Consider the following 24473-nt stretch of genomic DNA (forward strand, 5'->3'; position numbering starts at 1 on the left):
TTATATTTTCACTTCAGAAATTTGTACACAGATCCAGCTGAGACAGAAGCAATGAAAATCTGACTTCTCTGACTGTTGTGAGGGTTATAAGTGTAATGAGATTGACCCAGTTGCAAATGGGCTCAAGTCCACGAAGCACAGTGTAATATGACACTAATTATCACTAAATTGGCAATCTCTGAGAAGCTGCAAGAGTAGCCTGAAATAAAATAGAAATGTCATATTGATATTATTTCTGGAAAAGGAAGGGAATATGTTGGGAAGAGCAGAGAACTTATTTCTGTGTATTTCACCAAACTTGGCTGAACAGTGATACTGACATTAAGTCAAAAAGGTAGGAAATATTTCCAGAATCTCTGGTTCAAACCGTGCTGGCTGCAGCCAGCAGCTCCACATCTGTCACAATGCTCCATGACTGGTCCCCACATGGAATCCAGTAAAGTGCAACAGTAGTGTCCAATCTTGCAGGGAATCATTAATCAGATCTCATAAACAGATGGGACCTGGTATAGGCAAGCAGACCCCATTCATTTGAATTGCATTCACTGCCTGGAGAACAGAGCGGGTTAATGTTTTATTTAATTTCCAATGATTATTTAAGTTTTAATGATTTGTAAAAAGATTATAGGTATCATTTTTCAAGTTTTGTAATCATTTTAATTTGTTCAAACTATTAATATCTATTATTTACTGAAGATCAGTGATTTTTAAATCTGTTGAAAATCCTTGCATCTTTGAGGATAATGCTCCATTTTGGTGTTTTTCTTCCATCAAAGCCTCTCAAGGCAGCCTTGCAACAAGGCCTGAGCATCGCATTGAGGCCATGTCATTGCAAAGAGTGTACTATGGCTCACCGGATATCCAGAGGCTTAGCCAGGGTCTACTCTCTCCAAAGTCCAAAGGCATAGCCAGATTCTACCTTCACATTTAAAGCAGCTTAATATCCCACGAGAGGAGAGGGTGAGGAGTGGACATACTTTTCCTCCTGGTCGAGAAGGATTCATAACTGATAGGAGCAGAATTTGACCATTTGGCCCATCAAGTCTACACCATTCAATCATGGCTGATTTATCTCTCCCTCCTAACCCCATTCTTCTGCCTTCTCCCCATAACCTCTGACACCCAATATTTCTTGACCTAGTATTCAGAAATAAAGAAACATAACTTGAGAAAATGAACAGGTATTTTAAATGTCTAAACATTTAACCAAACATGAATTAAATAGAATATGAACATGGAAAATGAAGAGACACAATAGTGACAATGTTATCTCCGCCTTTGGTTTTAGGTTATTCGATTTAAGAAAATTCATCATTTTGATGCAATATGCATATATTTTATTCAGTTTGTTTACTTTCTTTAAATTTATAGACTATTGTTCAGAGGTTTAATCTTTGAGCTTCGCACATAAGTTCATAAGGCAAAGGAGCCAAGTTTAGCCATTTGGCCTTTCGAGTCTACTCCTTCATTCAATCATGGCTGATCTATCTTTCCCGCTCAACCCCATTATCCTGCCTTCTCCCAGTAACCTTTGACACCTTTACTAATCAAGAACCTGTCAAACTCTGCTTTAAAAATACCCATAAACTTGGCTGCCATAGGCTATTGTGGCAATGAATTCCACAGATACACCACCCTCTGATTAAATAAATTCCTCCTCATCTCCTTTCTGAAGATATGTCCTTTTATTCTGAGGCTGTGCTCTCTGGTCCTAGACTCTCCCACTAGTGGAAACATCCTCTCCATATCCACCCTATCCTGACCTTTCGTTATTCGGTAAGTTACAATGAGATTTCTCTCTCGTCCTTCTAAACTCCAGTGAATATAGGCCCGGAGCCATCAAATGTTCATCATACATTAACCCAATCATCCATCTATGTGGAATTATTCTAAATATAAAGGACAATGCATTTACATAGTACCCTGCAATGTTCTCATAATATTTCAAAGTTAATGAATTCATTTAAAAATCTTTAACACTGTGATCATAATAGGAATCATACAAATTATTGCGTACATTGATATAATTGTTATGTTTCATTGTATAATTATCTGAGCAGCATTGCCTTAATAACAAAAAAAAAGACACAAAGTGCTGGAGTAACTCAAGGGATCAGGTTGCATCTCAGGAGAACGTATATCGGTGAAGTTTTGGGCCGAGGAGTGGTGGCATGAAAATTGAGGACCAGGGAAACTATCTTTGTTCTGTCTTGGAGGAGGGATGTGGGTGGGATGGGGTTGGGGGGGTGCGGTGCGAGAGCAGAACTACGGGACATAGAGGAGATACAGGTGAAGGATTCTCCTATGACATCGGGCGGGGGGGGGACAATGTATATCAAAGAAAGAGGCCATATCAGATGTCCTAGAATGGAAAGCTTCATCTTGGGAGCACAACAGTAGAGAAATTGAGGGAAGAGACTTGACTAACTTTATAAAATTGGGTACATATTTTAAACGTTAAACACTGGAACAGTGAAGATATATCTGTTTGAATTTCCATTAAGTGGAATATGACACAACTTTTGATATATCAGATTAGGATTGACTGTCATTCATAAAGTATGTATATATTTTGTTGCCAGCACAAACCTTGTTATTTGCGTTGGTGAACACCAATTAAGAAAACAATAGACTTTACAACAGTTTTACAATCTTGCTGTTGATCGCAGCTAGTTCTGAATTGAACTGCCAACATTTTCTTCTTTAAGTGTCAGTGAGTTATGGCGATCACTGTATACTTTGTCAAATGCAGAAATCTGCTTAGTCAAGTTGCCCTACTTGGATTTTACCGAGCATTCACACTGGGAAATCATTGCTCAGATGGACAAAAGCACGTTGATTCCAATTAGGTATGTAGGGCTAATTGTCGTTTTAACTTTAATTATTTGATTATAATGTTTTTGAATATTTATTGTTTCTCTAACTGTTTTACTGGAAAATCAATTTAGAAAATATCTTCTTATTTGTTCTATTCAGGATGTTAATCTCTGTCACTTTATTCCCTTTATCATGTATCTGTACACTGTGGATGGCTCAATTGTCTTTCCACAGACTAGTTAGCATGCAACAAAAGTTTGCACAAACGCAATACTAGCATTTATTCCGAGAGGGCTTAAATACAAAAACAGGGATGTGATGCTCACGCTCTAAAAGGTGCTGGTCAGACTGCATTTGGAATATTGTGAGCAATTATGGGCACCATATCTGAGGAAGGATGCATTGGCTCTGGAGAGGGTCCAGGGGAGGTTTACAAGAATGATCCCAGGAATGAGTTGGTTAACATATGATGAGCGTTTGACAGCCCTGGGCTGATACTCGCTGGAGTTTAAAAGAATGAGGAGGAACCTCATTGAAACATATAGAATAGTGAAAGGCTTGGATAGAGTGGATGTGGAGAGGATGTTTCCACTAGTGGGAGAGTCTTGGACTAGAAGTCAGGCTCAGAAATAAAGGATGTTGTTTTAGGAAGGAGATGAGGAGTAATTTTTTTAGTCAGAGGGTGGTGAATCTGGGTGTGGAATTTTTTGCCAGTAAGTGGATATATTTAAGGTAGAGATAGATAGATTCTTGAGTAGTACGGGTGTCAGGTTATGGGGAGAAGGCAGGAGAATGGAGTTGAGAGGGAGAGATAAATCAGCCATGATTGAATGGCGGAATAGACTTGATGGGCCGAGTGGCCTAATTCTGCTCTTATCACATGATCTTATGATCACATGTTCTTTTCAGTGTTCCTCGGTACACGTGACAATAAACTAAACTCAAACTCTGGAATCTTAATGCTCTAACCCAATGGTTACCAGTCCTCAAATAATACCACTCCTTTCATGGAATGGGATGAAGCAACTCACAGGGTCACAACTCCTTTGTACAGCAACCCTGATCTGTCCGTTCATAGAGAGCTTGAAGATCATGCACACCCCCATCTGACGCATGATCCCTTTTAGATACAAACCTAACAACTCCCATTCTGGAGTGTTAAAGGATTCTGGCGGAAAGCTTGGGTGGAAAACACATTTACAAGCACCTTGTAGCTATCTCATTAAATCAAAAACAGACCGTCAAACTGCAAATCATGTGGTCAACCTTAACCAGAATAAAGGGCTGGTCATGACAGATGTTTCAACCTGAAGTACAAACATCATCTCAAAACTTAGTTTGCTTGCATCTGTGGAAACCCTAAACCCACATAAAAGTAAACAGTTCCCAGGATCAGTTTCAAGGTCATTTATTGGGAGTTACTTTTGTTGTCCAGTCAGGTATTGAACTAGTTACAGGATTGGAAATTAGACCAATTCAGGTTTGAAACAAAATCAAAAGAAAAAGAGAAGAGTGTGTCATTGGGATATTATCAAACAAAAATTGACTCTAGGACATATGAAGAGACATAGGAAGGTAGAGGTTGAGATTGAGATGTTGGTTTTACAAAGTTCTAAATGAATAAAGAGAAAAGCAGGCCAGCAGAAATTTTATGAGAGAACCTCAGAATTTCAGGCCTTGGGAACTGAAGGCACTGTTGGCAATAGTCAATATAAGAAAATAACTGCAGATGCTGGTACAAATCGAAGGTATTTATTCACAAAATGCTGGAGTAACTCAGCAGGTCAGGCAGCATCTCACGAGAGAAGGAATGGGTGACGTTTCGGGTCGAGACCCAATAGTCAAGTGATTAAATACTGAATTAAATGAGAGATCAGAATTTAAGGAGCATAAACATCTTGGAATATAAAAGAGCTGGAGAATAGAATTAGGAAGAACTGAGACCTTGGAGTGATGTAAAAGCAGGGTTGAAGATATGAAAGTAGAATTGTCAATAACCTGAAATAATATTGCATTAAAGTAACAAAATGCCTTAAATTATAATAATTCTAACTTAAGAAACAAAATTATTAAGTGAGAAAATTGAATAAAAACAATTGTGTTAAGAGGTAACAACCTTTTTTTTGAAGGAAACAAGCTTTGGTGGGCTGATCAGGCATCTGGATGGATAGGAATGTGCAACAAAGAGGATGGTTCAGAGCCCGTTGTCATGAGGAAAAATATTGCAACCGTTCTGCATATGAAAGTCTACGGAAAAGAGACTCAACAAGGTAAGAAATGAATGTTTACACCACAAATGCTGTGGCGGAAACACACTATTTCCATAGGGACAGAATGCTCCAGTGAGTTATTCAATAAACCATTAACTCAAAATTTCAGCAACTTTGCCTGAGGGCTGGAGTAACACAGGATTATTTTGTTAAGCCTGTATCTGGCAAATGTGGACATGTTTATCATTTAATTTTGAGGAAATTTTGAGGAAATTTTGAGGAAATGCTGTCAATGTAGAGTTGCTGCTTTACAGCGAATGCAGCGCCGGAGACTCAGGTTCGATCCTGACTACGGGTGCTGCACTGTAAGGAGTTTGTACGTTCTCCCCGTGACCTGCGTGGGTTTTCTCCGAGATCTTCGGTTTCCTCCCACACTCCAAAGACGTACAGGTATGTAGGTTAATTGGCTGGGTTAGTATAAAAATTGTCCCTAGTGGGTGTAGGATAGTGTTAATGTACGGGGATCGCTGGGCGGCACGGACTTGGAGGGCCGAAAAGGCCTGTTTCCGGCTGTATATATATGATATGATATGATATGATGAGCAGAATTTTGAAAGAACACCGTCTTCATTTTCAGACCATCTGAAAACTACTCTTGCAGGTATATTCTTTATCTGTTCATATTCTGTATATGTTTATCTTGCAATTCAACTCTGGTTGGTTGAGGCCAACATCATCTTAGTGTGGTGTACTCTGTCTCCAATTCAGAACGAATTTCAGAAGTCAGTGTTGTGACTCTGTTACACATTTGGCCAATTGACGGGCAATAAGTTTTTCAGTCAATATTTACATCTCGCAAAGGAATTCCATTGAGTTCTATGTGAAAGTTATTAAAGGCAGTTCTCAGTATTTACAATGTCCTTGTCCACTAAGATTTTAGATTTTTTAGATTTTAGAGATACAGCGCAGAAACAGGCCCTTTGGCCCACTGGGTCCACGCCGCTCTGCGATCCCCGCACACTAACACTAGTCCTACACCCACTAGGGACAATTTTTTTAACATTTACCCAGCCAGTTAACATACATACCTGTACGTCTTTGGAGTGTGGGAAGTAACCGAAGATCTCGGAGAAAACCCACGAAGGTCACGGGGAGAAAGTACAAACTCCGTACAGATGGCGCCCGTAGACAGGATCGAACCTGAGTCTCCGGTGCTGCATTCGCTGTAAGGCAGCAACTCAACCGCTGCGCCACCGTGCCGCCCGAGAGCCGTGCCGCACGCACTGTTAGAAAAGTGGATGAAATGTTAAAAGGAAAAGAAAGGCACCAGTGGAGCCCTCTTCTAGGTCTTACTGTTCACACTTTACTTTAGACTTTAGAGATACAGCGTGGAAATAGGCCCTTCGGCCCACCAAGTCTACACCAACAAGCGATCCCCGCAAACTAACACAATCCTACACACACTCAGGACAATTTACAATTATACCAAACCAATCAACCTACAAATCTGTACGTCTTTGGAGTGTGGGAGGAAACCGTTGCACTTGAAGTAAACCCACGCAGCCACAGGGAGAACGTACAAACTCTGTACAGACAACACCTGTAGTCAGGATTGAACCCAGGTCTCTGGCACTGTATGGCAGCAACTCTATTGCTGTGCCACTGTGCAAACCCCATTTCTCATAAATGATTTTGGTTGGAATCTTCTCTTGTTACTTTTGGGCCACATTATGAATCTACAATGTATTCAAATGAATTTTTAATTCTGTGCCATCTCATGGTTGGCTCTTGAGAAGAAGTTTGTGACCATTCACTTCATCTATTCCCCTCATAATTGTACATAGCTTTATATGGTCACCTCATTCTACAATGGCTCCAGGGAAAATAAGTCCCAGCTTATCAAACCTCTCCTTATATCTCAAGGCCTCCAGTAAAAAGAAGGGCCAACATGCTGCACAATGAGCATAACCAGTGTAAGACTATCATAACTCATAATTTTAACTAAGGACCAATGTCATTACTGTGGTTTGATTCAATATTCCATTATTCTAACAAAGTATGCTTTCCTGAGCTCTTGCATGTAGAAATTTCAGTTCCTGCTTCAAGTACACTTATTTTCATCAATCATTTTGACGCAGTCAAGAGAAGTCTCGTTATTCATTTAGAAGATAGCTAACTGAAGTGGCTCTCGGCTCACGGAAAACTGATTTTATATTCCCCACTTAGGTACTAATCTGTGCAGTGTTAACAACGGTGGCTGCTCCCAGCTTTGTCTGCCAGTCTCAGAAACAAGAATAACATGCAAGTGCACTGTGGGCTATCGACTACACAGAGACAAAATGTCATGTGAAGGTAAGTGTTGCCATCAATCGAGTAAACCAACATTGGTTCCAGTTGGTGAAGTTCAAATATGTTTTTACTTTCTTGTACTGATCATATACAAATCAACCTTTGAGTGATTGTCAGGTTATTGATAGGTGTTTGGTGCCATTCTTCTTTGCAATTTGTAACAAACAGAATTCCTAAAACCCATTGGAAAGATAGGTCTAGACTGCCATCAGATGAGTTCACATTCCTAGCAGATCTTATGTTATAGGGAGCTGAATATTAAGCTCCTATCTTAATATGTGTAAAGAGGTAGCCTTTAAAGTATGTGGAGTTCAGATAGATGGGCATAATAAAAGTAGCAGAACTGATCTGGTTCTGGTATTCAGATATATATACTTCAGAGAGATTTAATTCTAAACTGGGATATTTTTATTAAAATAGCCTGCATGAACATGAGACATGTTACAATGAGACAGTTTATGTTTTCATATATTTTCTACATACAGTTTACATTCTATATACAAATAGAAACAGATATTTTTGACGTTATATTTTTGTTATTGGATCTGTATATTCCTATTGCGATTGAACATACTTGAAGTTGGTAACCTAATCCTTCACTGTTGAACTTTAGGTAATTACTAAACTAAGTGGACCCGTTGGGCCCAAACCACTCCTGCATTGGTGCAGCACCCTCTCCTCCCCCACTCCCCCTTCCCCTCTCCCCCACCCCACTCCCCCTTCCCCTCTCCCCTACCACACTCCCCCCTCCCCTCTCCCCCCTCCACCCTAGGGTTGCCTCTCCTGCATTGGTGTAGTACCCTCTCCTCCCCTTCCCACCCCCTCCCCCTCCCTCCCCTCCTCTACCCCCTCCCCCACACCCCCTCCCCTCCCCTCCTCCCTCCCCCTCTCCCTCCCCCTCCCCTCTCCGTCCCCCTCCCCTCTCCCTCCCACCCCTCCCCCTCCCTCCCAGGAGCAACCCGCCTCCAAGCCCGGGCGGTCGCCGTTGATGGAGCAGGGGTTGGGGGAGGGGGGAGAGTCCTGTCCCATCCCGGTGCGGGGATGTTCAGTGGTAGATGGCAGTGGCCCTCCCACTGGCCTCTGGACTGCTTGGGGAAGGCGCTAAGCCGGCCAGGAAGAGGAGGGGGAACGGAGGAGCTGAGGGCAGGCCCTTTGTCAGGCCCAGGCCTCGGCCTCCACCTCCACCAAAGCCCGGCCTCACTGCCGCTGCTGCAGTTGCCTTTCCCCTTGGCCCACCTCAGGCTCACGGTTACCTGGTCACGTCCAGGCCCAGGCTTCGGCTGCTTCCCTAGGCACCAGGCCTGTCTCTCCCGCCTCCAAGAGACAGGCGGCCAAGCCCTGCTCAACGGGCCCCAACAGCGCGGTTGCGGACACGTTTGTTCTGTGCACGCGCGGTGCGGTGGACATCTTACATAAGTACCAGATCAATGGAGCCCCAACTGCGCATGCACATTTAAAAAATCTTTATAATGTGAATAACTTTAAAAATATAACACCGATTTCAATTAAACGTCTTCCATATGACCACGGGACGACGATGAGTAAGGTGGGCCTAAAATTGTTGCGCTATCTTGTACCATTTTGGCTGTAGTTCAGGAACAAGCGAACAAACGAGAGTTTTAGTATATAGATGTGAAGCCTGATGAAGCTAAATAACACAATTTCCATTCAATGTATTTCAATTGATGTAATTGAAATGAATAATTTGAAACTTCAAATAAAGCCAGGCTAGCTTTTCATCATCGTGAAGACAAATGATCCTTACTCAAATATAACAATAGTCAAAACATTCTATATTTTGATATATCAAATCATACTTTAAACAAGGATCTGGTGATATGCTTTTGTAAGATCTGTCTTCATTAATTGCAATAGAATTACATTCTTGCTGAATATATGTCATTGGGTGTAATGCTATAAGCAACACTTACAGTACTTTAGGTATTTAGACTGACTATTTGGTTTTGGAATCAGAGACCACACAAGCTAGTTGTTAATCAAACCATCTCTACTTAACAACTTATACTTGACAACATCTGGTGGACTCCCAGTCAGTGGAAGGCGGCTTCGTCCACAGCATGGCTTTCAGTTTTCCTTTGGCACCAGTCGCGACCCAGTCCAAAGACAAAGTCCCATCAGCTCGTTTAACAAGTATTTTTATATCTAAAAGCCAGACATTAAACCCCAATCTAATAACAACAGTTAAAACTATGCTTTCAAACTAGTTATCCTCCTTGGTGTCGAACACAAGAGTTATTTGTTGCAACAGGCGCCAAGCTGGCCTCGGAAGTCTCTGGAAAGACAAGTGACCTCACAGGTAGCCTCATGATTTACTGGACCTTCTAAACTTGCCCTAGCATTCTCCCAAACATCTAATTGTTTTTCAAAGGGAATTGCTTGCTTGAATACAGTGCTCTTAATTTAGCAGAAGAGCATGCATATGGCTGTTTGCTAACAACTCCTCTCCTCACATTGTGTTAGGCTATCTACTTGTACTCATGTGATTCACAGTTTTTGCAGATCTACTGGTTATTGGTTACACCACCATTAATATAATCATTGTTTTTCCGCTCCTAGACCAATTAAAAAGCATCAGATTCAAACCCAGGGCTAAATTGAAGGTTAACCTTGCACATTGCACCACTCCTCCCAGGAGTGACCTCTTTATCTTGGCTATCTCCCCTTTCCCAGTCCCGATGAAGGGTCCTGATCTGAAATGTTGACTGTCCATTTCCCACCACAGATGCTGCTTGACCCAAAAAAAATCCATCAGCAGGTCAAACAGCATCCATGGAGGGAAATACACAGTTGTTGCATCATGCTTCATTATTGGTTAGGAGATTAAAATGAATAAATGTTATCAATCAATGGTTTGAATGGTCTCTGCTTTTAAATTGTTAATATCAGTCAAGATCTAGTTAGATTGTATGCTGAATTTAATATTGTATAAGTAGAGACGGTGTAGTAAGTAACTAAAAGGGAGCTTATTCTGTCATATCCATCTTCTCTGAAAATAACATGGGAATTGTACTTATCAGGATTTGGATCCTTCCTGATGTATTCTGTTCATGAAGAGATCCGAGGAATACCACTTGAACCGAATGATAGATCAGATGCCTTGCTACCAATATCTGGAACATCGCTTACAGTAGGAATAGATTTTCATGCAGGTTTGTTTCTCTTCGATATTTTGTCAGTCTAAAATGTTAATGAATTCCTATTTATGCAGCAAGATTAACACAACACTACTGCATTTATCAATGACTTTTGCTCTCATTGTTACACATTATATTAACTGCTATCCAAAAGGATTTGTTTCTTTTAACTCAGCATTCAGTGTATTCTTTAAGTTTTGCTTCATTTTCTTTTCTTAAACAAGAGTGTTGTATTTCAACAAATCAAAACAACTCAAAATAAATCATGAGGAACTGGCTGGACAAATGCTTCTTTGAATAGATTATATTTGGACAGAGCTGTTAATAAATAGCTCTTTGATTGATGTATTGACCGAGAATGCCACTAATACTATTATTCACTGGTTGGTCATTACTACTTGTTTGAACATGGGGTCAAAATCTTTAAGTGACCTGAATGTAAATTAAACAAGTGCACAATATCATAAAAAGATTGTGTATCATCTTGTGCATACCGTTGTTCTGACAACCAGATAAGTGTTTGCCCTGTTACTTTGACCTGCCTATAAGTTACCTCACTCTTAGGCTCAGAATTGCAAATTAAAGCATGACCAATGTTAACCTTGAAATATATCGGTCAGGACTTCTTGTGCACACCAACACAAGGCGCTCAATGAATAGCTGTTAAAACTGCACTGCCAGAATCTTTGACATTTTGATGGGGAAGTAAGTAGATATGCATTGTCTTACAGACAATCAATCGATACCACACTGGCAAAGTATCTGACAGGCTACTGATATTCCAATTTTCATTTGTTTTGAAACACGATATTCATGTAGCAGCAAATGTTGGCTTAGTTAGGAAGCATTCCATTTGTACTTTCTTTCTGGGACTTCAAAGGAATTGAGGAATCATTATATCAAAGAAAGTGTGATCCAAATAAAGGACTAGTCAGCTCACAATACTCATTCCAATCAATAAAGAATTACCTCAACCTCTAGTACTATGTCCAAAGCCTTGCAAGTTATGGGCCTTCAAATGAACATCAAAATATTGTTTTAGACATGATAAAGGCTTTTTCCTCCAATAAAACAGTGAATTCCGAAACTTTACGGCACTTTGGGTGAATAAACCTTCCCTTGTCTCATCTCTAAACCTTGTAGCAATTATGTTATATCTTGGCCTGTTGTTTTTGATCATTTTGCAGAGAGGAATTTGTCTTTCCTTCTTTGTTCTGTAAAGCACTTATACGTTAATTAGCATTTCCTTGTTCCAAAATAAACACCTTATCCATTCTCCCCTCAGTTAATATTTTGTAGTTCTTGCTTCGGCAGATTTTTTCTCTGTATGCAAAGGCGCGGGCAACATGTAAAATCAAAGATGTGGCTGCTTAAAACTACTGTCAAATTTCTTACCTACCAAATTGCCATGTGCTCTGAGTGAGTAGGCAATCAAACTGATAAAATCCTAATTTATACATCTAAAGCACAACACTTTCAAAGAATTAACATCCTTTCTTAAGCAAGGAGTTTAATAATGTACACCAGGTATGGTTTCAATAATGCTCTGTATAAAATGAAGCATAATCTCTACTTTTGCAATCAATTCCCCCTAGTGATAAACAATAACTCTCTGCAGGTTTTCCTATTTAATTGTTGTTCTAGCATACTCAGACACCATGATCCAACTGTACCTCAGAGCAATGAAATCCCCAATCATTTAATGTAGAAGATACAGAAACTCATAATTTCCCTTAGGCAAGTTAACTTATTTTCTCCACAGCTCTATGAGAAGCAGAAATACTCTTGCCTCATGTTTATGCCTACTTTTTATTAAATATGATCTACTCAGTGAGCATCTAAAATAAGAAAACTGAAAAGACAAAAGTTTTCCTGGAAAATTGAATCACTTGGGGAGAAACAATCCCATTGCTGAGAACAGTTTATTCAGAGTTTAAGAAGTTATTTTACAATTGGAGCCTGGGCCCTCTGAGGAATATAGGAGATCAATGTTTACCTACTTCTTCGATCATCCTGTTGCCATGTGAGGTGAAGGGTCCTGTTGTGGTGAAGGGTCATTGACCTTCTCCATTCTTAAGGTCAAACAAAGGTGTATTTATTTCAATTGATCTTACACTTGTAAGAGGGAGGAAATGGTTCATGTATTCTCTCTGATTGTACAGATGACGGCATTTTTAAGGATAGTCAGAGACAGAGACAACACCTTACAACTGTTTCTACCAACACACTGACATACACTTATCAGCACAGAGTTCACAGGTTTAGACAAGCTTCTGACCACTCTATGTCTTTGTAGCACTTCCTACATCAGGGCTTGGAATGTTGGAACGGCATATGGTGCCGTGTCATATTGTTATGCTGAAGCAGGAAACGACTGATTGTCTCTACTTCTACATTCTTCCTAAGAAGGAAGTGGTGGTCTTGTTATATTTATTGCAAAAATGGAGGTCCTGCATAATCTCTGAATTCATAATCTCTGACTTCAGGGAGTAAGGAGAGAATGGTTAGTGGTTGCTGGTTAGTTAGCAGAAGAGCCTTTGTGGTTCAAATGGCCATGGCTGTGAATCCTGATTAAGAAAGCAAAAATTGAAAACAGATTCACATTTTTAATTAGAATGTACTAATCTTTTTCAAAAATGTAAGTGAATTATTAGCTGAGGGATTGGTGTCCAATCAATTTGTTGTGATTGCACTTGCCGCAATGCACTACAAGAGAAGTTTGACTACAGTGTTAAAGCATTTCAGATGTATTTTAAATTAATTAAGCAGAATAATCATTACTTGCCTCTTTCTAAGTCCCTGTGTGACTCTTTCTTTTGTGACAAATTGGATGCATGTTTTTGAAAATCCGTATTTAATGAAATGTAGTGGTCCGGTCTTAAGCAATGTACTGCAGAAATGTTCATCTTGGCGTCCACAATCAGGAATTGCTGTGGGTAATGAGGGGTTCATTCCATAGGGCTTTCAGACCAGCAACAGGAAAGGAAGTTGTTCCATTGCAACAGGCAAACACACATTACATTCAGTTGACAAATTAATGGCAAAATAGAAAAATAAATGGATTTGATCTGATAGTGATCACAAAGAAACGGGTGCAATGTGGCAAAGCTTAAAAACTAAATATTCTGTCCTGTTTGACATAGACATTTTTTTTTAAATGATAGTAACAGTGATAACAAAGGATAAGATTACTATAGATGTCAGCAATTATCCTGGCTCAGAAGCCCAAGATACAGAATCAACTTGGATGAGAAATAAACTTCCTAACATGATCCATAGTAATAAAATACTGCAATAATCATTATTAAATTTAATCTTCTGATGGATTTCTAAGTGTTGAGAATGAGTTCATGGAGAGTATTTGCATACAGTTTCTCAGAACAGCATCAAAAAACAGGCAATAATAGGTTGTTATAAATAATTTCAGGAGGTGGGAATAATTAATAATTTCAGTTGAGGATCATATTCACAAATATAAGTCTGAAATTAGTGTCTTAAATATAAATTAAATTAATTACAAAGAAATAAGGATGGAGTAGGAAAATTGACCAAAGAGGGAATTAAGATATTTGGAGATGGGACAAGAAAGAGTTGAGATATTTGGATGGGTCAAGATGGAATGAAGACTCTGACACAAAGCATCATGTGTCCATTCAATGGATCCATGTGGCAATAAATACTCCTGTTTAGGTGTTGTTGGGGAGTACAGCCTACCTGGGGGCAGCGACGGCACCCGGGCCTCTGGCACGGAGTCCGGCCCTGTTGCTCAGAAGGGTAGGGAAAGGAAGAGGAGAGCAATAGTGATAGGGGACTCTATAGTGAGGGGGTCAGATAGGCGATTCTGTGGACGCAGTCGGGAGACCCGGATGGTGGTTTGCCTCCCTGGTGCCGGTGTCCGGGATGTGTCTGAGCGTGTCCAGGATATCCTGAAAGGGGAGGGAGAGGAGTCAGAGGTCGTGGTACATATAGGTACCAACAATATAGGTAGGATAAGGGAAGAGGTCCTGAAAGGAGAATTTAGGGGGCTAGGAAGAGAGTTTAAAAAAAGGACTAGGTAGAGGATTGAAGTGTAGGACATCTAAGGTTGTAATCTCTGGATTACTCCCTGTGCCACGAGCTAGTGAGTATAGAAATAGGAGGATAGAGCAGTTTAATGTGTGGCTCAGGAGTTGGAGCAGAGGGGAGGGATTCGTTTTTCTGGATAATTGGGCCTGTTTCTGGGAAAGGTGGGAACTGTATAGGCCGGACGGTCTCCACCTTAACCAGAGGGGGACCAATATCCTGGTGGGGAGGTTTGCTAGCACTGTTGGGGAGGGTTTAAAGTAATTTGGCAGGGGGTTGGGATACAGCATGGAGCTAGTATAGGGGGTGAGGAGAAGGAAAATATAGAGGAAAAAACTGGTCAGATTGGGAGGCAGAACAAGAATGCCCCAGCACAATGTGGTAGGGCAAGTCTGAACGGCATTTATTTTAATGCAAGGAGTATTGGAAGCAAGGGGGATGAATTGAAGGTGTTACTGAACACATGGGAGTATGACATTGTTGCCATTACGGAAACATGGTTGAAGGAAGGGCAGGACTGGCAGCTCAATATTCCAGGATATAGAATCTTCAGGAGAAACAGAGAGCAGGGAAAAAGGGGAGGGGGTGTTGCAGTATTAATCAAAGAATATATTTCTGCTGTAAGAAGGGATGACATATTAGCGGGTTCCTCAAATGAGGCTATTTGGGTGGAATTGAGAAATAGAAAAGGGGCATGCACCTTACTGGGTGTATACTACAGACCCCCAAACAGTCAGAGGGAAATAGAAGAACATATTTGTAGGCAAATCTCGGGGTGTGTGAAAACAACAGGGTAGTAATAGTAGGGGATTTCAACTTCCCGAATATTGATTGGGATAGCCAAAGTGTCAAGGGCCCTGAGGGTGCAGAGTTCCTAAGGGTCATCCAGGAGGGCTTTGTGAGCCAATATGTTGAAAGTCCAACAAGGGAGGGGGCGGTATTGGACTTAATCTTGGGAAATGAGGCCGGACAGGTGGCTGAAGTGTCAGTGGCAGAGCATTTTGGTGACAGTGTTCACAATTCAGTGATATTTAAGGTGGTAATGGAAAAGGATAAAGAGGGACCAGAGGAAAGAGGAAAATTTCTAAATTGGGGCAAGGCTGATTTTAATCTGATAAGGCAGAAGTTGGCCCTGGTGGACTGGGATCAGCTTCTCATGGGGAGGACCGCATCAGAACAGTGGGAGTCATTCAAAGGAATAATTGAAAAAGTACAGAGGAAGCATGTTCCCCTAAAGTTCAAGGGTGGGACAAACAAGTCCAAAGAACCTTGGATGTCGAACGATATAGTAGGATTGATTCGAAAAAAAAGGGGGGCTTTTGGAAGGCATAAAGAACTTAAGGCACAGACATCATTAGAGGAATATAGAAGGTGTAGGGCGGTTCTTAAAAAAGAAATTAGGAGAGCAAAAAGGGGCCATGAGATAGCACTAGCGGGCAAAATAAAAGAAAATCCCAAAGTGTTCTATAAGTATATCAAGGGTAAGAGGATAACGAGGGAAAGAGTGGGGCCCATCAGGGACCATAGTGGGAAGCTGTGTGTGGAGCCAGAGGATGTAGGAGATGTTTTAAATGAATTTTTTGCATCTGTTTTTACGAGGGAGGAGGGCGATGCGGACTTAGAAATGGAGCAGGAGGGTTGTGATGTTCTTGAGCATATTGCTATTGACAGGGAGGCGGTGCTGGAGGCTCTGGCAGGCTTAAAAGTGGATAAGTCTCCGGGCCCTGATGAGATGTATCCCAGGATGCTGAGAGAGGCAAGGGAGGAGATTGCGGGGGCTCTGGCACAAATTTTCAGAGCCTCTCTTGCAACAGGGGATGTACCGGAGGACTGGAGGATAGCTAATGTGGTGCCATTATTTAAGAAGGGCAGTAGGGATAAACCTGGGAACTACAGGCCGGTGAGTCTGACATCGGTGGTGGGGAAGCTGCTAGAAAAGATTCTGAGGGACAGAATCAGTCTTCACTTGGAGGATCAAGGGTTAATTAAGGATAGTCAACATGGCTTTGTTAAGGGAAGGTCGTGTCTGACTAACTTGATTGAATTTTTTGAAGGGGTGACCAAGGAGGTAGATGGGGGTAGTGCAGTGGATGTGGTATACATGGATTTCAGTAAGGCTTTTGACAAGGTCCCACACAGGAGACTAGTCAAGAAGGTAAGAGCCCATGGGATCCAGGGCACCTTGGCAAAATGGATAAAAAACTGGCTTAGTGACAGAAGGCAGAGGGTGATGGTAGAAGGGTGCTTCTGTGACTGGAGGCCGGTGTCCAGTGGGGTGCCGCAGGGATCGGTGTTGGGTCCCTTACTGTTTGTAATCTACATAAATGATCTGGATGTCAACGTACAGGGCATGATCAGCAAGTTTGCAGATGACACAAAGGTAGGGGGGGTGGTGAATAGTGAGGAAGGGATCTGCAAGCTGCAGGAAGATATAGATGAGATGGTCAGATGGGCGGAGCAGTGGCAGATGGAATTTAATCCTGAAAAGTGCGAGGTGATGCACTTTGGCAGAAATAACTTGGAGAGGGAGTACACCATGAATGGAAGGACCCTAGGGAAGACAGGGGTACAGAGGGACCTTGGAGTACAGGTACACAAGTCCTTGAAGGCAGCAGCAGGACACCATTCATGGTGTACAGGGTGGTTAAAAAGGCATATGGGTTACTGGCCTTCATTAGCCGGGGCATCGAATATAAAAGTAGGGGGGTAATGATGGAATTGTACAGAACACTGGTGAGGCCACAGCTGGAGTATTGTGTACAGTTCTGGTCACCACATTATAGAAAGGATGTGATAGCTTTGGAGAGGGTGCAGAGGAGATTCACCAGGATGCTGCCAGGGATGAAGGGCCTCGGCTATGAGGAGAGACTGAGCAGACTGGGGTTGTTTTCCCTGGAGCAGAGAAGGCTGAGAGGGGACATGATCGAGGTGTACAAGATCATGAGGGGCATAGATAAGGTAGATGGCGGGGAACTTCTTCCACTGGTGGAAGGTTCAACAACGAGGGGACATAGATACAGGGTAAAGGGAGAGAGGTTTCGGGGGGATGTGAGAAAGAACTTTTTCACCCAGAGGGTGGTTGGAGTCTGGAACTCACTGCCTGGGGTGGTGGTGGAGGTGGGAACACTCACAACGTTTAAGAGGCATTTGGATGGGCACTTGAAATGCTACAACATTCAGGGCTACGGTCCAAATGCGGGAAAATGGGATTAAAATTAGACTGTGTTTGGTAACGGGCGGCACGGACACGATGGGCTGAAGGGCCTCTTTCTGTGCTGTAGGACTCTATCTATCTATCTATCTATCTATCTATCTATCTATCTATCTATCTATCTATCTATCTATCTATCTATCTATCTATCTATCTATCTATCTATCTATCTATCTATCTATCTATCTATCTATCTATCTATCTCTCCACTCCACTCCACTCCACTCCACTCCACTCCACTCCACTCCACTCCACTCCACAGATGCTGCCTGATCCACTGTGTTCTGCCAGCACTTTATGTTTTTTGCTAATAGATCAAATAATTCATTTGCTTCCTAAAATCTTCAAAGAATTTGTGCAGGAATAACATGTACGTCAGTAGTTATGTTACAAGATTCTGGAAAGGTCCCCACAATTGGAAAACTGGTAATGTCACTGAATTAAGGAGGAATATGGAAAGTAGGAAACAATTGGCAGCTACCATCGTATCTGTTCTTGAACAAAAGTTGAAATTCACCACTGGGAAAGGTATCAGATCAAGGGGAAAATGAAATATAAATAAGCAGAACATGCTTTGATGAAAGGAAAATTGTGTTTGAAAAACTTATTGGAACTCTTTGAGGAAGGATAGATACGTATGAAACAAGTTACGGGACACAGAAAGTCCATCTAAGGATAGAGTTAAGATTAGACAAATTTGGAGGAGAAAGTATGGTGTGGGGAAATGTGAGGACACCACATTGTTAGGAAGAATTAAAAAGTGAAATATTTATTTTTCAATGGAGAGAGACAACAAAAATATTGGCAAAGAAAGAACTGTGTGTCCTCATACCTAAAGCACAGAAAGCTGCAACATGCAAGAAGCAAAGCAAGTGCAATGTTATTCTTTATTGTAAGAAAAAGATGGGAACATGTATTTCAGTTTATCAGAGGACTTTTGGGACTACATCTGGAGTGCTGCAAAAAATCAACTTCTACTGACCACTTCGCTGTGAAACTTTGGTATTTTCAATGGCTTTTCATTTCAAATCAGGCAGAATCAAAGAAATGACCAAAATGTCCAACCAGTAGTTAAAGCTCTGTGCATAGTCGGTGATCCCTAAACAATCTTAATTTAGAGTACTTTCTAATTCTTGATACCTATTTGGGTGTGTGACTAGAAGTATAGGGCTCCTAACTTCCATTTCTTTTATCAAACCCAATTGCATGCTAATTATTTTATTTTGACAAATGCTAACTTTACACATTAATTATTGTTTCAAGAAAATATTAAATGTATTATATCTGGCAGAGTGGCACAAGAGAGAATGTTGCTGCCTCACAGCTATAGAGCCAGGTTTGAACCTGACCATTGCTGCTCTGTGCAGAGTTTACACAATGTGGTTTTCCCTGGATGCTCTAGTTTCCCCCCATATCTAAAAAAAGTGCCGATTGGTCAATTAATATGCTGCTGTGAATTATAACTCCTATTGCTGTATGGGAGAATTAGTGGCATTCCAAAGATGTGCAGGTTTTTAGGTTAATTGGCTTCTATAAATTGTCCTAGAGTTAAGATAAACTAGTGATTGCTAGTCAGCGTGGACACATTGGGCTGAAGAACCTGTTTCCACGTTGTATCTTTAAACTTAACTAAACAATATTTTGCATTTCATACTGTGTTTTTATAACCTCCAGGTGAGCCCAGTTTATGCCTGAACAAATGAATTACAGACTGCTGAGTGCTATGATTACTTTAAGTCTTCATGTTTTCAGTGTTGGACTGGTATAACATAAAAAGAAACTCATCTGTAGCATAACCTTCTGTGCCTGCCATTAATTTTCTCTGGTAGCTTTGGCATGCCTCTCTGGCTGTGACTTTGGGAGTCTGGCATCACATGAATAAATCTGACATCTGCTATAACAATTGTTAAAGCCAATCTTAACTACGTAAATGACATTGTTTAGGAAGGTTAAAATAACCCCTCCCATTAACCTTTCCACTTCAGCTGTTTGAATACCAGCCTTGGGAACAATAATCCTATAGCCAATAATACAATGCATGCACATGGGTACAAAGAGCTGACTAATGCATGAGTGATGTAATGTATTACTGAATATCAACAGCAACATTCTATAATGCTCAATGTCAACTCACTGAAACATTTTCCAAAGTACCATAATCAATTTTGAATCCTGAATAAAAATGGAATATGGAACTTCTCAAATCATACGTTATCTGGAAGAGGGATGCAGAATTAGTGTTTCGGGCCAGTAGCTCTTTATTGATTCAAACATTAACTATGTCTCTTTTATAATTTAGTTTGTAATTTTCTCATTTTCAGGGGTAGGATTTACTCACATTTAGAAGAGATTAGGATTAGGAACAGTCATCTTGGATTTGTGTGGGTCACGTCACGTCTTGCAGACTTGATGAAGTTTATTGAAGAGATGATGAAGGTGATTGATGAGCGTAGGACAGCAGATATTGTCTACATGGACTTTTGTAACAAAATAGTTTGTGTTACATGAGTATACAAACCACTTCTATGAGTAACATAGCTTCCTTCTGCTCATGGATCACTGCATTATGTTCTTCATTGTTGTCTCTGGTGGTCCTTCTGATGTTTTCAGCTTTGAAGAACACCCAATACTGCAGGTGAACACTAAATGCCTCTTGTGCTTTAATTCACATTTAGCAGTGCCTCACTTTCTGCTGATTCTCCTATATTTTCTTCAGCTCTTTTTTCCCATTTTCGACAAATGCATCTTATGCAGTATTTCATGATAAGTTCCTTTCAACGTTTGAATCTATTCAATCTTACTTCCTATAGCCTTTGATTTGCACGTAATCTGTCTTCATCTCCATCCCTGTGCCTGTGAAATTATTACTTACTTAAACAAGGAACATCAAGACAACAACTGTTTATTGTGGTCATCAAATCCTAGTGGTTGGAAGGTTGGGACAAATAGTGTGACATATTCTCTTCAGGCAACATATTGTGACAAAGTGTGACATATTATCTTAGCAACCCAGCAATCTTAAGATAGCAGAAGAATATAACTGCAGATGCTGGTACAAATCGAAGGTATTTATTCACAAAGTGCTGGAGTAACTCAGCAGGTCGGGCAGCATCTCGGGAGAGAAGGAATGGGTGACGTTTCGGGTTGAGACCCTTCTTCAGTTGCACTGAACTGCTGGAGGAATACACCCCCAGTTTAGGATGCAATGATAAAAAAGATGGCTTTTCTATGACTATTTTTACCTGGTAAAGATCACACCAATTTTTCTTTCTGTTTTCACTTTGTAGGTCCTGTCACTTGTGTTGTGAGTCAAGACCTTTACTCTAGCATGGCCTCCCTCAGTAATAACAAGTGGTTCACCGACCTGAAAGAAATGGGAGGTTAAAGATTTTAGGAATCGGGGGGAATTTCACATATCCTCACACTCTCCAAATATCTAAGACTACTGATAGGGATGAAACATTGGAAGATTGCAACATATCACTTTGCATTCAATATTCAGTTACAGTAAATGCCAACAGTAAATTATTGTGCATCTGTTTTATTCTACTGGAGAGAAGACTCAACACCTTCCACCTTAGAAGCATCCGCCATATCCTGGGTATATCCTGGCAAGACAGAGTGTCCAATGCCGAGATTCTGTCTTGCGCTGGCCTTCTACTGAACACTCTACTCAGGCAGCGCAGGCTGCGCCATGTCCACCGCATGGAGGACGGGCGTATTCCAAAAGACATCCTCTATGGAGAGCTAAAATCTGGGAGGAGAACCAACGTAACCCAACTACATTACAAGGATGTCTGCAAGAGAGATTTGAAGGTGCTCGACATCGATGTGGAGTCCTGGGAGAGCCTTGCAGCTGACCGTACAAGGTACCCTGAACCAACATCTCAAAACGGGGAAGAGAAACTGGTGAACGCAGTGGCAGAAAAGTGGGCACGCATAAAGGAGCGCAGCAACTTCAACAGACCAGAGTCCACACACAAATGTGATCTTTGCGACAGAGACTGTCACTCCCGCAATGGTCTCTTCAGCCACAAGCGACGCTGCTCTAGCCGAGGTGTGGAGCAAGCAGCCAACTAGGATGCATCACCCATGGTCAGCCATGACCGAGGGGGCCTAAGATGTTCTATTCTATATCCTATTAAGCACAAGTAAAATGCAGTCATTACAGGATTTTATTTACTACCTGAGATGGAACACTAATGATGCAGGGAATTCAAAGAACCCATCTTCCAGATATAAAAAATTGGAACATCAACACATAATTACTATCATGCCACTTACCTTCACAGACTTACAGAAATGGATTCTTTGGCCGGCATATTTTTTATGCTCTTTCATTTCTTCCCAGATACGGATAATGGCTATTTTATTTATTTTCATGAACTTGTTTTGTTTGAGAAACCCGATCATTATAGATGAGCATCACTTTTGAATTCCCATTTTACAGATCAGATTTTGCTAAAGCAATGTGTTGCGCAAGCAGAATGAAAATCCCTTGGAGAGAGAATGGAAAATGCACGGTGAATATCTGCAACAAACCAATGGAAACACAGTTCTCATCCAAGCAATGAACTAAAAAAACATGAAAAACATGGCACATGAAAAACTAAAATAGTGAGCAACAGTCTGAAGGAACATTTGAGAATTACAAAAATGACTAAGTGTGTCTGCACTATATGTCGATGAGATCATTATCATTGACAAGCAAAAAATACACTCAATATGTACATGGAAATGCATGCTTAACATTGCCCATTGCCTTCTTCCAGTGTCTCTCCACCACCATCCAGTTGGGTAAGATTACACTTACCTAGTTTAATTTCTCTATTTTAATGGTTGAGATCTGAAGCTCTGTTGTCCTTGCCCTACATGTACTATTTAGTACTATCCCATTACACCATCATTCTTTTGCTTGCCTAGTTCCAAAATTGCCATCCCTCCCCCCATATAAAAGCAGTCTAATTAAAAAAACATATTGTATTTAATTTGAAACTTGTCGATAATCTCTGTAAAATCTTAATTTCTACAGGCTTCCTCTTCATCTGAACATCTTTTGCATCCTGGTTTTGGTCACTCTGACATTAAGACTGTGCTTTCGGACACAAAGGCCTTGCACTCTGAAAATGTCTCACTGAATCTCACCACGTTTGACCTTCTCTTTCCTTCCTGGGACACCCCTTGAAACTTTTGGCAAGGCTTTTAACCATTAATTCCTATATTTCTTTCTGTGGGTTATTGCCAAATTTTGTTTGATTATATCTTTGTGAAACAAATTGAGATGTTTTCTGTGGGTAAAGTTGCTAGATAAATACAAGATGTACAAGTGAAACATGCAGTAAAATGAAAGAGATATAAATAGGCAACAAATCCTTTGACCATATGTCTTATCGCCCAGTTTATACTGTGTATAAATTTTAACAGGAAATTATTCTGTTATCCTTTTCATTCTGGATCATACTCAGCGTATGAAATAAGATTACAAGTGAATAGATGCATTTGTGATATTCTGTTTATGTGTCGGTGCAGGATATTGGTGTTCATTATCCAAAAGTGGTTCTGCTACACTCTACCATAATGGGATGTATGAGATATCTACTTGTTCCCATGCCTGTTACAATGATCTCCTGGGTGACATGGGACATAATCACAGTGGCCGAGAGGAGTGTTGGAATCGACAAATCTCGGTTCCTCGTCAATTCACTGTGCTGTTATTAGGTAGTAAAGTTTGCCAAGATGAAGCAATGGTAACTTGGACTAATGGAGCATTTCCATATTGTTTTAAGCATGTCATCCTTTGAGTATAAATTTCTTATATTTTAAAAGAGACTGCAAAGTCACCAACTTCCACAGTTTAGGATTTTCTATTCATGACAAATATGCCAGTTTTATCATTTATTGTCATGTTTATTACATTATATTTTCATGCCAAATAAACATATATCCCAGCCTGCATTTTGTTTTGGTGATTAATCGAGTGGGTTGTAGTATTTGTTTCGGGTGGTGGTTATCTAATGAGGCTTCACCTGACACATTTGTCAGAGTAGCAGAATAATATTCTGCAATTCTCAGATCTGTTTGTCAGCCCTTGTCTGTCGAGAGGGAAAAATGATTTAAATATTTAATGCTTTTAGATTGATAGCCTTCCATTCATCCTAGTGGAAGGTCATGAACCTGAAACATTTAAAAAATTTCCCTCTCTTTATTGATGTGGCACATGGCAACATTTTCTGTTCTTAGTAAGGAATAGATGTTCTATTTTGTGTGTGACATCCAAGAAAATCACTTCACTTTAGTACCAAAATGTAACAGTGATTATTTTTATCTACAATCTATAGGACAAGAACATTAAAATCTTCTAAGCTTAATTGTGACACCAGACAATATTGTTTTCGGTATAACAGTTGGTGTTATAACATTGTGTTGGAAAAAAACTGCAGATGCTGGTTATAATCGAAGGTAGACACAAAATGCTGGAGTAACTCAGCCGGTCAAGCAGCATCTCTGGAGAGAAGGAATGGGTGACATTTCGGGTCGAGACCCTTCTTCAGACAATTCTTCAGATTGTTATAACATTGTTGTATCAGTATCAGTGCAGCAAATTATGCTATATGGAAAATATGCATGTTTGCAGAATTTATCATAAGTGTTGATAAATTCAATTTTGCT

General features: G+C 40.6%; 1 protein-coding gene across 1 annotated transcript in view; it reads left to right on the top strand.

Annotated features, from left to right (window-relative positions):
- LOC144595762 (low-density lipoprotein receptor-related protein 1-like) overlaps nucleotides 1-24473 on the top strand; it is a 1259652-nt gene that overhangs the window by 935465 nt on the left and 299714 nt on the right. The window contains exons 33-35 of the mRNA XM_078403382.1: nucleotides 4947-5087; nucleotides 7254-7379; nucleotides 10415-10546. Coding sequence (XP_078259508.1) covers nucleotides 4947-5087; nucleotides 7254-7379; nucleotides 10415-10546 — 399 coding nt within the window. The remainder of the gene's footprint in view (nucleotides 1-4946; nucleotides 5088-7253; nucleotides 7380-10414; nucleotides 10547-24473) is intronic.

The sequence above is a fragment of the Rhinoraja longicauda genome, chromosome 8, assembly GCF_053455715.1.
Source record: "Rhinoraja longicauda isolate Sanriku21f chromosome 8, sRhiLon1.1, whole genome shotgun sequence".
NCBI lineage: Eukaryota > Metazoa > Chordata > Chondrichthyes > Rajiformes > Arhynchobatidae > Rhinoraja > Rhinoraja longicauda.